The 14,713-nt window shown below is 39.7% G+C and overlaps 1 protein-coding gene across 10 annotated transcripts in view; it reads right to left on the bottom strand.

Moving 5' to 3' along the window:
- The window catches only part of TNRC6C (trinucleotide repeat containing adaptor 6C), a 322,756-nt gene that overhangs the window by 48,724 nt on the left and 259,319 nt on the right, over nucleotides 1–14,713 (bottom strand). For all 10 annotated transcript variants that reach the window (XM_063351800.1, XM_063351809.1, XM_063351804.1 and 7 more), the window contains one exon: nucleotides 6,730–7,056. In XM_063351800.1, coding sequence (XP_063207870.1) covers nucleotides 6,730–7,056 — 327 coding nt within the window. The remainder of the gene's footprint in view (nucleotides 1–6,729; nucleotides 7,057–14,713) is intronic.

Below are 14,713 nucleotides of genomic sequence, written 5' to 3' on the forward strand. Positions count from 1 at the left end.
AGCAAAGCCACAAAGTCATCTGTAGTGAAGCCAGAGGTAGGACACAGGTCTACTGATTCCAGAGCAAAAGCAGTGGCCTTTGACTCATGACGTTTTTGCACAGCTCCACTCTTTGAAAGTAAGGCCAGCAAAACTATAAAGGCATCTCAGTTATTTATCCTTTTACAGATTTCTATTTTTCCTTCTCCCGGTGAAAAATTCTAATCACTGTCAAATAGATTTGAAGCAGCAGATTTATTTTTCACGGTCTGCTGCCTGATGTCAGATAACATACACAATACAGAAAAATTCATTCCAAAGATCAGTTTACTGATGAGTTTCTACCATCATTTTTCATTCATAATGCCTGTATTTGTGCTACATAGCGGTTGCTATTTCTCTATGTATATTCCAAGCATTATATGGAATTTTTTAAAATTTACATGGGAAACAAAACCCTTTACTAGCCGAGACTCACCTCTCTCAGAGGTGCATTTCAGAGATGTCCATCCCTGAGGAGTACATCCAGACAGTACCTACTGGCTAGATCCCATCTCCATGTTAACTGCTGCATTTTCATCCTTGTACGATGTTTTTTTTTAAACTTCCTTTTGTCTAAACGTATACCTGTCACTAGTGACCTTTGGTAACGCTGCCCGATTTCCAGGGACACGTACCAGAACAAGCACTACCAAACACTAAACAAAGCCCTGAGGAACAAAACGAGAAGAAACAAACATAATCACCACTCATGCAAGCCCTGGTGGTACCTGAACATCCCTTTACAACACTAATTAGATGAGAATATTGGCAAAAGATGTAATTGAAACAAATTCTGGTAATTTCCTTTTTTTTTTTCTTTTTTCTTTTTTTTTTTTTTTTAAACAAATGGCATAACATTAAATTTGACCCCACTCACAGGAAAACTTTACATAGCCACACTGGAGAAATGTTGTGGATAGTGATGAGCTGTAGTGAACTGCTTTGCAAATAACGGACAACACCTAGTCGAGTGACGTAAAAACTGGAAACTGTTACGAGTTTTACTGCAGATAAGCGTTATGTGTTTGCTATACAGAGTTATCTTCTACAGAAGCAGTAGGAATAGCCAGTTCTTGTGTTTACAATGAAACATCACCATGCTAGTTCCTTCATTCAAGATCAACAGCCACGATACCAAAATGAACATCTTCCAGGTATTATGCAGCGCACTTTTATAAAGTGTATTTGCTATAGATACACAAAGAAAGTGTTCAAACAAAGTGAATAAATACACTATCCAATCCTTGACTTTTACTTTATAGCGTTTAGTGTTTTAACTATTACATATGGAAAACACTGCTTACGGAAGATCCAGAATAAATGAATTTCTAAAAAGTTTCTGGTTTGAATTCTGTAACTTTCCAACTAAAAGCAAAATCACAGTAATGTTTTGCCAGCAAAGATGTTCTGCTAGTGGAATTACAGAATATGGGCCCAAAGAGATGAAATTCAGCAAATCATTTCCATAAAGGCAGTTTTCACATGTGCTTTATTTGTCAAAAATCGGCCTGTTTGCCATGCCTGCAGGAAATCAAGCTAAATCTTATTTCAAACTTTCGAAATGAGACTTTATTCATACACTAGAGAACTACTTTTGCATATATATGCCTTACCTACAGTCATCGCTAGGTACAATAAGCTGAACCGGGCAGTTGTTCAAACGTGTATTTAGCATGAAGGTCACTACCACTTTGCTAGATCTGATGAAACAATTGTACGTCAAAGCTTATCTGTGCTTTCCAAATATATTGACTGGTTTTAGAAGAAGTATTATCTCTCCCTAAAACTTTTCTCCAAATTTGACTTTACAACCGTGTAAAATTGCCCTAGTAGAAGGAACTCTAAAATAACCCACAGTTGAAGGATTGGATGTTTAAAATTACTATTGTCAGACATGATGTTAACAGTAAGCACTCTTCCTCAAAAAATTATCAAAAGCAAAGTTAACACAAACAGATTTATAAGAAGAGTTAACCTGCCACACAATGGCACTCAGCGTCTTCCAACTGCCCACAACACTTACTTCAGCATGCACATACCATTGCTACAAGCATAAATATGCAAACTGCAGCTAAAGAAATCTCGAAAGATGAAATAAAACTTCCAGCTTCATAGAAAAAAGTTCAGCACAGAATCTGGCATCAACCCACGGCAGGAAAATAAATCTCTGGAACAGCTGTCAAATTCTCACTTGCCAGAAAACAACAGATAAAACAAATTTAACCCTTCAGTTTCCACACTGCTCGTGTGTTCTCCCATTTTGACCACTGCATTAATGACTTGCTTTCATTTCTTTTTAGACTTTGGAAACATATGTTGCAGATCTGTTCCACAAAATACTCTACTCGCCAATACAAAAGAAGTGCAGCAGTTTCATCATGACTCCTGCAGGACATGGTACATTTCTTTTGCGTTGATGGATGTTGGTTTCACGTTGCTGAATTGCAGAAAAGTGAAAGGCATCTTCAAAAAAACCTGATTACTTCTTTTGATCTTTGTTCTTATAATCATCAAACACACAGTGGTTGCCTGGAGACTCCTATACAAACTTCATAATTTGTAAAGAAACAAAGAAGGATATATTACTTGTTATTTTTAATCTCCCATGGTAGTTTCCAGAAATTACCTTGATTCTTTTAGATCATATGGCAAAAGGATCGTTCCCTCAATGCCTCACAACATAATGAGGGAAGTTAACTATTCACCACATTTATAGGAGTTAGCTGACAAAATGGGGAGGGAAGAGATAAACAGCTCCATCTTTTAAGTAAAAATAACAAACTAGACTAGATGTTTAGAATACTGCTCATAAATTACAGGTACAGCTTTCCTTCAGTGTAATCCTGCAAAGGATTACAGAAGGGGCATGTTAAGAACAAGCTTTGTAGCTCAAGTGAAAAGTTCCAGACAAATAACTATTCCACAGAAACTGCTCTAAAGTACTACAGAAAATAGTTTCATAATAGTTAACAATGAATAAGAGACTGTTTTCAAGCGGTAAGATTTCTAAAATATTCTAGGCAATTTGAAATGTTTTAATTTATTCTCTTAACAGTTTGCCTAGTTAATGTTTTACAGATTACCTTAAGAGAGAAACAAAAATCACTACTCTCATCCACTTCACTGATCTTTCCAGATGATAAACCTGACAAAGAATATATTAGTGGTCATTAATTCCCACTTCCCTTACATTGGCAGAACAGCCTTTTTAATTCATGACATTGCGGTTAGAGTTCTGATAAGTGTTTTGGATAGGCCAAGGCAGTAGATAACACAGACTGCTGATAAGACAATAAAGAGATAAATTGTGTGATTTTTACAGTGGAGAGGCTGGCAGTGCCTCTCTAACAGCCTCCCTTGTATCCAGGTACTTACAAATAGGGCCTGGAAGCAACGTGGTTGCGTAATTTCAAGTTAACGATGAAGGAATATGATCCTATAAAAAGAAAAGCTACAGATATGAATTTCCATTAAGCGTCTTCTGGATACAAGATGCTAGCTTACAACGATCCTGGCTCCTTGATTAATACCAGGTCATCCATCAAAAGAAAGTTACTATTATTCAGCAGGAATCTAAAGCAGCCACATACGGAGACTCGCTTGGGCAGAACCCAGCACAGGTCTGACAAGCTCTGGTTAGGCAACCAGCTCCCCAGAGAGGGAGAAACCCTTAGCACTGATGTGTTATCCACTGTCTCTAGACTTTGAAGACGTCTGGTAACGTTCATCTCAAGAGTGATCAATGATCACTTTTCTACAATGCAGATGCTGTTCAGACAGACAAAATTCCTGTTTATATGTGGATCAGGCACAGACACCGACTCTCTGCTGAACACACCGACTCTTCGCTTCCCCAGATAACTTTTACCTGCAAAGACTCTAGTAAATTAAATGCCCAGCAAAACAGAAACAGACATTTAAAGGAATACAGTTCCTGCTGATGATAAAAGGAGAAAGGCAAAAAGTTTCCTTCTGACAACGTTTTGCTCAGTCAGGATCCTCATTTTTAAAATTCTCGATTTTCCTATTCACAAAAATATGATCCGGTTTCAATTAAATTTCATGGAAAATTCATGACTTAAGTGCTGGAGGTTTTCAGGATACTGAATCCCAACAAGGCTAATAGTTACTCAAATCCTAATAGCTGAGATGAAAAGGTTTTGGCCTTCCCTGAATACTCCTCTTGCTGCTTTGCTCTTTATGCTTGTCAAGGTGAAGATGAAGCCAGTATGAGAGACCGAATGAGACGGTCAGCGTATGTATTTCATGGCTACAATGGTCTCTCAGGAGTGAGATATCTCTACTCCCGCCTCGGCCTCACAGGGCAGCCAGGCACACAGCTGTCCTGGTTATAAACTGAGCGAGATAGAATCATTTTTTTCTCCTGCTACTGTTTGTAGTTAGTAAATGAACTGATGCTCCACCTGCTGGAAAGAGAACTAACTGAGCTCTTAATCTGACGGTGTTCAGCAAGTTCTTTCTCCGAGGAAGGTGCAACAATTAAAGTCTCAAAACACAACCTCCTGCTGTCAGCAGACAAAAAAGTAGCCAAGGATTCTCTTCTCTTCCCTGCTCCAAGAACTGTCCACATTTTTTCAGGTGCCTTTGAAAGCTTTTGTTTTGACTTTACATAAACAACAACCTGACAATTTTGACTCTGCAATGACTGCCTTCAAGTTATACTTTTGCTAAGATTTTGATATGGGTTAACTTGTTTTGTGCAATATGGAATACAATATGAAGAGGAAAAGCTGCTGCAGTCGTCCTCCCATTTGTACTAGCTTTTACTGTATTCTGAACTTTTCCAACAGTGACAGTAAAAAAGCAAACTAATTCAACAGTGTAAAACATCTGCTGATAGTTGCCAGGCTGACAAACTACAGAAACAAGTGCTTATTTTATACAGCACGTTAAAATAAGAATCAGTAAAAGAAGTCTAAACCCTCAAGGTACAAATGCATCTGGCAAGATCAAAGTCAGACAGCTAGTACTCTACTCTTACAAGCTACATTCTTTTATGGATTATGTTATGATTTACAGTGGAGACTTTGTTTCATGATTTACAGTATGTTTCTTAAAGACTAAACAAAGATGTTTCAGATACGTCTACAACGATGCTTGGAAGACGTCTAATACTGACCCTCAGCCAACCTGAGCCACTTGAGTTGGGCAATCTGTCTCTACCATATAAATAACTAATTTCTGAAAATAAAAAACCATCTCTCTCTCTATATATATATATATACTTTTATATATATAAATATATCTAACACAGAACATTAATCTGATCGTTAACAAACACCTCCAAACCAAAAAGAAGCCATGAACGGCAGCCACCATCCCTGCTGAACTGGGATTCACGAAGCTGGGAATGCTGCTCTAACTGGGGGGAACTGATTACTTCCCATCTCACTAAAGCCAAATACTCGAGAATACAGAAGCAGAACCTCTTCCCCTCCCTAAAAACCCAACATTTTAAGTAAACAAACAATTGTTTTATTTTGCTTTTTCAGATTTGTGTTTCTGGGGAGTAGCTGAGTAATACTGTCAAATGCATCTCGATAACCATATTTCTATAATTTCTGAGAGAGGTGATTTTCTCATGTAACTAAAACTTCTAAGCACAACACCAGATCACTTTCTCTGCTGGAGTTCAGGAGCCCAGCAGCAAGTACACCAAAAATGGTGAAAGATTCACTAATGCCCAAAGGGAAAAACTGCAGACAGTTCAGATCCAAATTTTGTGATGTCTGACAGCATGAGTGATAATGAGCAACACTTGAGATCAGAAAAATTACTAATTACTAACCGAAATTACTAATATTCAAGATATCAAAGCCCTCCTTGTGCCTTAGTCCAGATAACTTTTTCTAAGCCATAGATAACTGTACCTTAGAACACTCCCTGCTTTGCCTAACACGACTTACATATACAGCAATGATGAAAAAGGTGATTTATACCAATTACTGACTAAACTCATCTCCACTGGAAAAGTTAAAGTTCCACGATCTCTAGAACAGAAAAGCAAATACGAAGAGAGCTGCTTATTTTCTCATCAGCAGCTTCAGGAAATAAAGGTAGCTAAGAGACTTACTACTCAATACGTTATTTCCGATAGGCAAAAGGTCAGTATGTCTACCTGCAAAGGATGGAATGTAAGTGGTAGAAAGGCCTAAGATACCAAATTACTTTTCCCAAAATACTACTTTGCTAATGTGAAAATAACACTTGAGAGCATAAGCAAATAAAGGCATAAAAGCGTCACAAGACAACATAAGCAAAGTTCCTGTTTTTCATTTACATATACATGCAAAACTCTCTTTAAAGAATATTAAAAAAGCCAAAATAATAGTCAAAAACTTGGAAATACCTGAATTAATGATTCTTCCATAAGAATGATCGCTAAAGAAATACCTGAATGTCTGCAAGATCATATCCATTATAACTACCAAAGAAACTGAAAAAAACTGGAAAAAGACCCCACAGGTCTGAGCATCTAAATAATTAAGAAAACCTTTCATAACTGGATCCAAGAAATGACATAATACACTCTGTAAGAAAAAGAGCAACAGCATACACTCCCCTTTAAATCCTGTTGTTTTAAGACAATTCTTAACATTCCTTAAGTTTTAGCAACACCTGTGCTAACAGTGGAGGGCACAACTACATAAAGAACCAGCCGACATCCCACTGGGTTTCCATTCTTACCGGTTTGGGTCTTACTGGGATGATGCTGTCCACCTGCTCCTTGCTGCGGAGGAGGACTGGCCCCTGCTTGTCCAGTACCTTGTGCTGGGCTGGTGCCGGTCAGAGTCCCAGTGGGCAGTGGCTGACCCCGCTTTAGGAGCTGCTTCTGTTCTTGCTGGCGGAAGCGTGGAGGCACCTCACGAGGCAGGTAGCGGGACGCAGCTGGCTGCTGCCCATTAGCAGACGCACGCTTGCCATTGCTGCTGTTGGTGATAGTGCTGGTGGAAGTACTGGTACCGGTACCGGCAGGTTGGGGCTGGCTTAAACTGGTCTTAATAGGTTCTGGCACTGCAGTAAAAAGACAAATAAAAAATTGCTTTAATATCAGAAAAGTTATGTTTGGGTTTTTTTTCTGGAACTGAGCAAAAGGATAATGTTTTTCAGTCTCTCAAACAACAGTTGGCAAAACATAGACTATAAAATACATTCTAAATAGAAAAATGTTACAACCAGAACTCAGGGCTAGTTTACCATGTATGTAGCCTCTTGAAACATTTTATATAATCATTTTGAAATCTATGTCTAAAACCACTTATTTTGTATAGCTGTCAAATTTATGTACCAGAATACAGATCCCCCACTGAAGTGCCCAAGAGCCATCCCTGCACTTTGCGAAGTTCCCAAACAATGTTCCTCTGCAGAGCACTTCTCCTTTCCAAACTGACACTGAAATACATAAACCACATTTCAGTTTTCTACCACATACCAGTTTTCTACACATTTGCAAGAAGAGAAGCGAATGGGCACGAGGACAAATGTGCTGCACCATTCTTCTTCCCCCGTCACAAGTGACTACAGGAAAACTGTCTCATCTGTAGTAAGACACACTCGACTTCAGCTGCAAAATGGATTCCCACGTGTAAAGCATGAACGTTATTTTAATCACTGTTAGCACTACTTTTAATGATAAAAAAGGTTTTGTCTTTCACAGAAAGGTACTAATTCCCCAGTGTATGCAGAGCACACCCACTACAGGTACCAAACCGGCCAAGCAGTTCACACTAGGACAGAAAGAACACCTCAGCTTATCTCACCTTCTCTCTCATTTAATGAATGTATTGACCAGTCTGTAGGATGGGCCAAAGACATACATTTGTGACTAAAGTTTACATTGCAGAAAAATAATTTTTTACAGTTATTTGTACATCAGTATTCATTTTAACTGCACTGTAAATGACTGCACCCATCTATAGAGCACCCACCGCCTTTCTAGTTCTGCAGGTTCTCAGTTTGGGATGTGAGATTGCATATATTAACATCAAATCACGCTGCCTATAGCCATGAAAGCATAAATTTTCAGGCTTCTAATGATCTCCCAAAAAACAAATTAAAATACCTGATCTACCAGCTTATTCAGCACTCACACAAAGCTTTTGTTTTCCCATGGTCTTTACCTAAACCTTTGTATCAGGCATTTCAGGACACCCCAGTCTTCTACATTTGCCCTCCAGGCACACACTTGATGTACGCCACACTAACCCTGCCTGAAACGAGCAGGCCAGACCCACGCTGGGCTGTAGTAGGCTTTGCTGGCACAGCTTGGCACGGAGAGGTCAGCTGTGCCAGGGCTCTTCAGGAACAGCCCCGAGGGAGCTGGGACGGGGGTACCGGGAGCGCAGCAGCACAACGCTGGCCGGGGATGGCAGCGCCTGGCGGGGAATCGCACCGGTTTGCTCAGCTCGCTTGGCAGTGTCTGCCAGAGCCGCCCAGAAGAAAGAAACCCTTTGGGCCTCCCAGATGCACAGAACCAAGTGTTCTTCCAGCTTGTCACAAGCATAATAATCACAGAATGGCTGGGTTGGAAGGGACCTTAAAGCTCACCCAGTGCCACCCCCTGCCCTGGGCAGGGACACCTCCCACCAGCCCAGGTTGCTCCAAGCCCCGTCCAGCCTGGCCTTGAACCCCTCCAGGGATGGGGCAGCCACAGCTTCTCTGGGAAATCCAAGAAGTATGGTTCAATAAGTGCAAAATCGCCTCTCTGTTGTTATACATATGCTATAAACCAGCGCCCAGCCCCTCTCCAGGCTCTGGCACACCTGGAAAACTGACTTCCCCAACAGAAGGCGTGAGCAGGCACCAAGGGTGTCAAGGGTGGTGTCACAGTGAGCAGAGACTTAGACAAAGGAAAATAATGCCAAGTTTGACAGCAGCCATCAGCACTTTGCTTCTCAGACTTACTTTGGAAGCATAAGCAATTTCACCTGTGCTTACTTCTGTAACAAAAAAGGAACTTTGAATATAAAAAAAATTGAAGTACCCGTAACATCTGAAAAGCAGAAAAAAAGCTGTATGTGATTTGACCATGGCCACAAAATTCAGGAGGAGCACTCCAGGCATAGTCTGATCCGCCAGAAATACTAAACTATTTCAGCCAAGAAGTTTCTCCAACTGGGACACAGACTAGCCACACAACAGACTAGCCACACAAGCCCTGGGCCAGCAGATCTGAGGGAAGAGCAGTGAAGAGGTAGCAGAGGTGGCAGTGGGATGGGGATGAGGACCGCTCCCTCCATCACTGCCACCTGACGTCTCACCCAGCCAGCTCAGCCCTGGCCACCGAACACTGTCGTGCTCCAAGGTCCCGATCAGTTGGGAAAAAAGGCTGGAAGGGACAACCACATGGCAAAGCGAGAAAATAGAGCCTGCTTCGATTTGCTTATTTTTTTAAACTACGAAAGAATTTCTCCATGGAATTAAAAAAGGGTGCAAGGGCATTAAAAGCACTAACTGGCACAATGCCAGCAGAGTCGGTATTTGTCTGGCCCCAAGATTTTCTTAAGGCATATTAATTAATTTGAAACATTTCAGAGAGCGAGACAGGCTGCTTTTTAAAAAAGTATTATATTCTCAGTGCTGTATATATAAAAATCACATCTGATACTTCCAAATAGATATGCATATATATAAGCCATCACTAATGCAAGTCATAGAATACACAACACTTTTTGCTTTAATGTAAACTAACAAAGCTGTCTCGTCACAAAGGTCTGGCCAGAGACACTCGATTTCAGTGTTAGAAACAATGTTCCCCTTTACATATCTGAATCACAGACGAGAAAAGAACAAAAAAAATCAAAATACCAGAATCTCTGTACTTTAGAAAAAATATTTCTGCATATTAATATTATTGCTTTTTCCTCTAATCAACACAGCAAGGTGTTTTTTATTTTGTACATCAAAACCTCTTTAACGTTAGTCAAATGGAAGTTCTTGCAAGAATACTGTGTATACAAATCACAGTAGCTGGAAAATAACCGTTTAATTATACCACTGACAGGAAATAAAGCAAAAAGAGTGAACAACATCATAGGAATGGGCTCCATTCCCAAATTTCAGCTTCATATCAGGACAGAACTGAGCCTTCAAATTTAGACTTCAAATACAGCAATAATATTTGGAGAATATATGTTACAAAGACAATACGACTGTATTCTTTGCAAACGCTCAACACCTATTTATTAAAGTCATCTTCAGCAACGTTTAAGCAGCAATTTTCATTTGATATGCACCGTGAGAAATACCTACCGTTCAAAGTGTCTACATTAGATTTCCTAATTATTAATTGTCATACGATATTTGCTCTAAGAGCTTCTTTATAACCCACGTAGACATTCCCCTTTCCCGCAAGGGATGCATTTTCACATGATGGCTATCCCTCGCAGAAGGTACAATGTACAAAGCCATCATATTTCAGCCAAGTGCAGGCTAAAAGCAGAGCCAAGAGCAGCCTTTTGCCTGGAGCAGGCGGTGCCTGCGGGCGGTGGGGCTGCGGGAACAGGGGTGCTCTCTGTGCTAGACATTGAATCAGCCCCAAGGATCAACCTGCCCGTCTCTAGAGAGCCCTCGCCAGCCCCTCGAGGAGCAGCCAGACTCCCCTTTCACCTGAAAGTAACACACGGTCACGGCTAATCTTCTGTGGGCAGCTGTCGGAAATCCAGGAATTAAAATGTATGGCTAAATTTGCCTTAACACTAAAAATATTCTTTAAAATGTATGGGGGAAGGGGTTTAATACAAAGTGATTTTCATAACTAGCACACGATTAAAGAGCTAAAGCAAAAACATTTCAGCAGAAAGCCTCTTGCAAAAATACAATTAAAGGCAGAAAATAAAAGCCTTGAGATTGCTTGCTCTTAAGATGTTTGTGATGGGTATCTGCTTATTCCACATTCTGAGAGCTGAACATATACTAAACAATGAGCTTGCTCGTAATAATTATCAGTACTTAATGGTATCTAAACTTCTTAATCCAATTTTACACAAACAAATCCAATAATTACTCCATATGCTTTTTGATGATTACAATCTCGGGAATCCCAACTGCATAAAAAAGTGTTACGAGCAATTGTAGGTGGATTTTATTAATATAATGAATAGGATCAGTCTAACAGATTTCAATTACAACAATAGCTTTTAAGTACATTTCTATGACATAAGGAAAGAACATGCATAAATGAAAGAAACTGGTTAAGCCACATAATACTGATTTATGGCAGCTTTTTCCTTTCGTTCACCTCATTAACATTTCTGTATGTTTCAGAATCCCCCACTCCAGCTCTATAAAACTTGCGTTTCTAAAGCCTTCAAGGACCAGACATTCCAGAAGAGAAACAGTTAAACCCAGAAATGCATTCTTGGCTGCTACTGTGACAGGATTTATTTACAGCTTCTATTAAACACAGCAGCTCCATTACAAAGTGCTGGATGTGAGAAGAATTTTTGATTATACAATGCCAATGCCTCACTGCGTTAAACATATCATGCCAGTGTATTTTTTTTTTTTTTTCCTTCAGCAATTCGTTCAGGTCATTGTTTGATGGGTTTATGAATTCATTACAGGAAACAGATGGATCCCATAATTCAGAGCTATTCTCCCAGCCAATCATATGGGCAATTTTTTTCCTCATCTCGCTCCCCCCTCCAAATCAACCTTAATGAAGCCACTTCCTCCATGTCCAATTCCCCGCACACACACACACACTGTAGCGACAACTGGCGCTCATTAAAGCAACCTCCGAACACTAAATGCTTTTGGAATAAAACTGAAGAGGAGCACACTCAGACACGGACACCCCTAGGATGTCAGACAGAAAGCCATGAACTTACCCAAGTCGGGCGAAGATAACCAAAAAAATCAGGATTGTAGTGGGCAAAAATAGATGTTCTGATTAGTAAGAAATCCATTTTTCTAAGCTGAAAAAAGTCGTTCTTTAGGAAAAAATTGTTCCCCCCCCAATCGACTTTCAAAGGATGAATTTTCATTTAGCAAATTACCTCCTTTGTCTACTAAGCACTGGTATTTTTTATCCACAGTGACATCTACTGGCAAAACTAAAGGTATTTCAGTAAACTATTGCATAAAAACCTACTTCCTAATGTTTCTATACAAAAGTGGGTAATTTTCTGTCTGGATCTTCCCTTCCCCAAGCACACAAACTTCTCCTGAAAGAAAAAGCAGAAAAGTTACAATCTAAAGCCAAGAGAAGTCCCAAAATTATTTTTCAGTAGTACTCATAATGGCTTTAACAAAGTAACCAGAAGCTGCATTTTGACATCAAAGCCCATATTCAGGGTTAAAAGTAAAAATATATGCATTATTATGGCCTTAGAACTTGAACATCATTTCTTTAAAGGAATGCTTTGATTTTGTATTTTCTGAACTTATCATTTATTTAATACTATGAAAAAGTGAAGTCTTTTCCTGGTTTATTTCCCCCCACCGTGTGACCTCCTGGCTGACCATAGTGCATCTTCTCCTGCTGCTTCTTCCAGACGTTTCCTCTCCACTTCTCTTGAATTTTGCAACATTTCCTGCCTCCTTCCTTAATCTTTCAACATCCCACTTCTAAAACCTCTCCCCAGAACCTATTTTCCCCAACAGTCTCCACAGTCTCCTCTCACTTCTACCTCAGACCTCCTATACAGAGCTTGATTTTTTTTATCCAGGAAATTTCAAGTCAGACTTGGAATTAGGAGGAAGCTGCAAAGTTCACGGAAAACCTCTAAATCGTTAGGATTTCTTGATGTCTTCAATAACTTCGTGTAATCAGTGGTAGGAGATAACCAAGATGTACCATCTAATCCCTCATCCCTGCACCAGTCTGCTCTCTGCTCTACAAGGAGTGATGGTATACGGTGTCGTCATATACCCACTCTCCGCCTCCTGCCTCCAGAAATCAGCTTTAGTTCTTAATAATAGCTATTCCTTATATATCACCTAAACGCCAACTGATTAAAACTAGTATTTTAATGTATTATTATACACTGCATTATTAATTAGAACAGCCAGAGCTTACAGCTCCAGAAAAGAAAAAGAAATCAAAGCTGTGAATACATATCTACCCATCTAGACCTGCACCAGCTTATACCAAAAAAATCACATTTGAAAAGTCTTTTTATGACAACAGGAGAAAGAACATGTTTTTTTTAAATGGATTCTGAAAAAGACAGACATTTCGTTCAGGAAATACCTACAGGTGAGGGCTTCCTTCTTTGCTTTAGAGTAGTTTTAAAGCCATGTTTACCACTATGTTCGTTGCCTGATGGAGCTCTCAAACCATAAATAAATGGTTCTGGTTCCAAGGGAGAAGGTATCCATGCTGGGATGAATTCAAACCCCACTCTGATCTGCTTATCTGAACATATTTCACAGGCTTCATCAAGATATGAGCATAATTTATTCTAAAACTACATTCATATGATCATTGAATGAAGTTAGCAGATAACTACCCACCATAAATTCATATACGTTAAACGTTGCAATTTTTTTGTTATCTATTCAGTGGATTGCAGCTCAGTCAAAAATTAATTCCTAATTTTGATGCTGGGAAACCTCCTTTGAAAATATGTCACCCAGAAACATTTTACAACCATCTGTGGGAAGCCGGTGTTTTATGAGGAAATCATAACTTATAGGGCCCCTAGTGACAAGCCAGTCGCAAATCATCTTCCCAAGAGTGAGACTTTCATATTACCTCTTAGAAATTAAAGGTTTTATTTCGATCTTCATTCCTGGATCTGCTAGGACCATATAAATATTAAAGTAAGCTGGAACATATATTCCATTTGGTTGTATTTCACGATTTTTGAAGTACTAAACATTCTTTTCTTAAACAGACATTGGCGTTAGTACTGTGCCTTGTTCAAAGCTCCCTGCTGGTTGACCGGCCAGCTGGCAGACTAACCAGAATAGATAACCATTAAATTCAGATTAAAGAGACCTCAGCAGACAGGTGGGAAAGGGAGGTAATGGCACTAAGACACAGTCCTGCACCCAGCTGCACATCTCAAGGAACCTCTGGGGAATCTCTGACCAAATTGGTCAGGGTCAGATGGAATTTCTGAAGCTAAATGGGGAGATCAAGAAAGGAATACAACCAAACTCATAAAGCCTCATTTCCTTACGAAACTAGGTCAAAAACATACCCAGAAAATGTATTTATTAGAGCATTTTTCTGTAGTTTTATATAAAGTGTCTCTATCAGGAAGTGTAATGATAGGACAAGGGGTAACAGTTTCAAACTGAAAGAGGGGAGATTTAGATTGGATGTTAGGAAGAAATTCTCTCCTGTGAGGGTGGTGAGCCCCTGGCCCAGGTTGCCCAGAGAAGCTGTGGCTGCCCCATCCCTGGAGGGGTTCAAGGCCAGGCCGGACAGGGCTTGGAGCAACCTGGGCTGGTGGGAGGTGTCCCTGCCCAGGGCAGGGGGTGGCACTGGGTGGGCTTTAAGGTCCCTTCCAACCCAAACCATTCTGTGATTCTGTGATTCTATTTTTGCAGAAGTTAATATTGGCAACTTCTCTAACTATAAAGAAAAGAGCAGAAAACTTTTGGGGAAATTTACAGGAAAAATTAAACAAATTATACCTCCATAAATCATGGAATAATGGAGGAATTTAAATATTTAAATTACTACATTTTAAACAGATACCACCTCAGTTACTGATGG

This window comes from Chroicocephalus ridibundus, chromosome 14, assembly GCF_963924245.1.
Source record: "Chroicocephalus ridibundus chromosome 14, bChrRid1.1, whole genome shotgun sequence".
In the NCBI taxonomy this organism is placed as follows: Eukaryota; Metazoa; Chordata; class Aves; order Charadriiformes; family Laridae; genus Chroicocephalus; species Chroicocephalus ridibundus.